The sequence below is a fragment of the Phytophthora parasitica genome (assembly GCF_000247585.1).
Source record: "Phytophthora parasitica INRA-310 unplaced genomic scaffold supercont2.286, whole genome shotgun sequence".
NCBI classification, from domain to species: domain Eukaryota; phylum Oomycota; class Peronosporomycetes; order Peronosporales; family Peronosporaceae; genus Phytophthora; species Phytophthora nicotianae.
The window spans coordinates 7,960-9,327 of record NW_008649272.1 but is presented as its reverse complement, the minus strand read 5'-3'; the positions used below and the strand labels follow the sequence as shown (position 1 = coordinate 9,327).

General features: G+C 56.4%; 1 protein-coding gene across 1 annotated transcript; it reads right to left on the bottom strand.

The window, feature by feature from the left end:
- Nucleotides 1-323: 323 nt before the first annotated feature.
- On the bottom strand, nt 324-1,131 carry PPTG_19992 (hypothetical protein; the record flags this gene model as incomplete). Its single annotated transcript, XM_008918735.1, has 2 exons — nt 324-511; nt 579-1,131. 2 exons carry the CDS (start codon nt 1,129-1,131, stop codon nt 324-326), a joined length of 741 nt encoding a protein of 246 aa, XP_008916983.1.
- Nucleotides 1,132-1,368: the final 237 nt, after the last annotated feature.

The following is a 1,368-nucleotide window of genomic DNA, read 5'->3' as shown; positions in this document are numbered from 1 at the left end:
CCATCCGGCGCTTGGGATCGCTCGCTTGCCCGGCAAGTTCGTGCTTACTTCTTCCTGATTACGTCCTGCCGTTATGTGTTGGCTAGCAACTTGTAGGTTTCAGTGTTCGTTGAGAAACCCCAGTCCGATCTAGCTCGACTTAATCCATCCGCATTTTCTTTTGTCCTTCCGGAATTCGAGGGTGTATTGTCTAGGGTTTCCGGCCTATTCGGGACCTCGGCGCTCCATATGCACCACCTCCTCCGAAAACCTGCAGCCTTCCTGCAAGTTCTTCTTCCGCTCACGTCTCTGCAATGGCCTGCCCATCGCAGATGTTCCACCGCTTACTCCTCATGCGACTGCATCTCCTCGAAACGGTTTCGATCTGTCCGTCCCCGATCGAAGTCTCTTAGCAATGCTCCACAATTGAGATCGATCTCATCGACCCACGACGGCTCGTCGTAGCCCTTCCAGAAGACCAGGAATTCGCGTCGTGTACGACCGTATCGAGTGTTCTTGCTCGAGCGCACATCTGCGATCCTTTCCACCTCGTACTCGTCCTCTTCAAGCTCGAGTTCCCAGCTCTTTGGGCAGCAGACCTTCGTCGAAGTCTACGCGATCTGCTTCGCGGTTAGTCAGCGTGGATGTCGGACGGCTGCAGTAGAGGAGCAGCCCACCTTCGTCCACATCGTAGTCGCCCGCGATTTTACCGCAAGCGCCAGCATCTAGGCTCTCCAAGTCGCCTGACAGGTACGCCCTGAGGTTTACGATCCACTTTTCTTCGTTCTGTGCTCGCAGAACCCGATCCGTCCTGATGCGTTGAACCACATCTAGTTGTAGCACCTCCGCCGAGTTCTTCGAGCGTGTTCGCGATCGAGTCGTCGCGGCCATCCGGACGACAGACCCTTCGTCCTTCGGGAGTAGGAGCTTCTGGAGTCGGTTGAGGACAACCAAATCGTCGTGGTCTGCCTCCGAGGTAACTACTGTGCCTTCTTGCTGGTGTAATGCGGTGTTGGCTAACCTGTCCGCGCTCTGGTTCCAGTCTCGCTTGACATGCAGGAACTCATGGGCCGGCCATGTTCTCAGCCGATCTAGAGCCCGTCGGCGAAGAGGAGTCAGGCCTGGTGCCTTGCACTCTATCTCGCCTCGCATCCGCCGTATCACCAAGTTGGAGTCCCCGCAGATGATCAGGCGTCCCCGGTCCAAGCTGGAGAGTAGATCGAAGCCCAACAACAGGCCCTTGTACTCCGCCTCATTCGCCGTTAGGTCGGGCAACTACTTCGATTCGGCTGCGACGACGATCCATTCAGGTAGCTCCCAGACAATAGCGCTACACGCTCCACCGCCTCGTTTGACTCGTACTGATCCGTCGAAACTCACGACTAACAG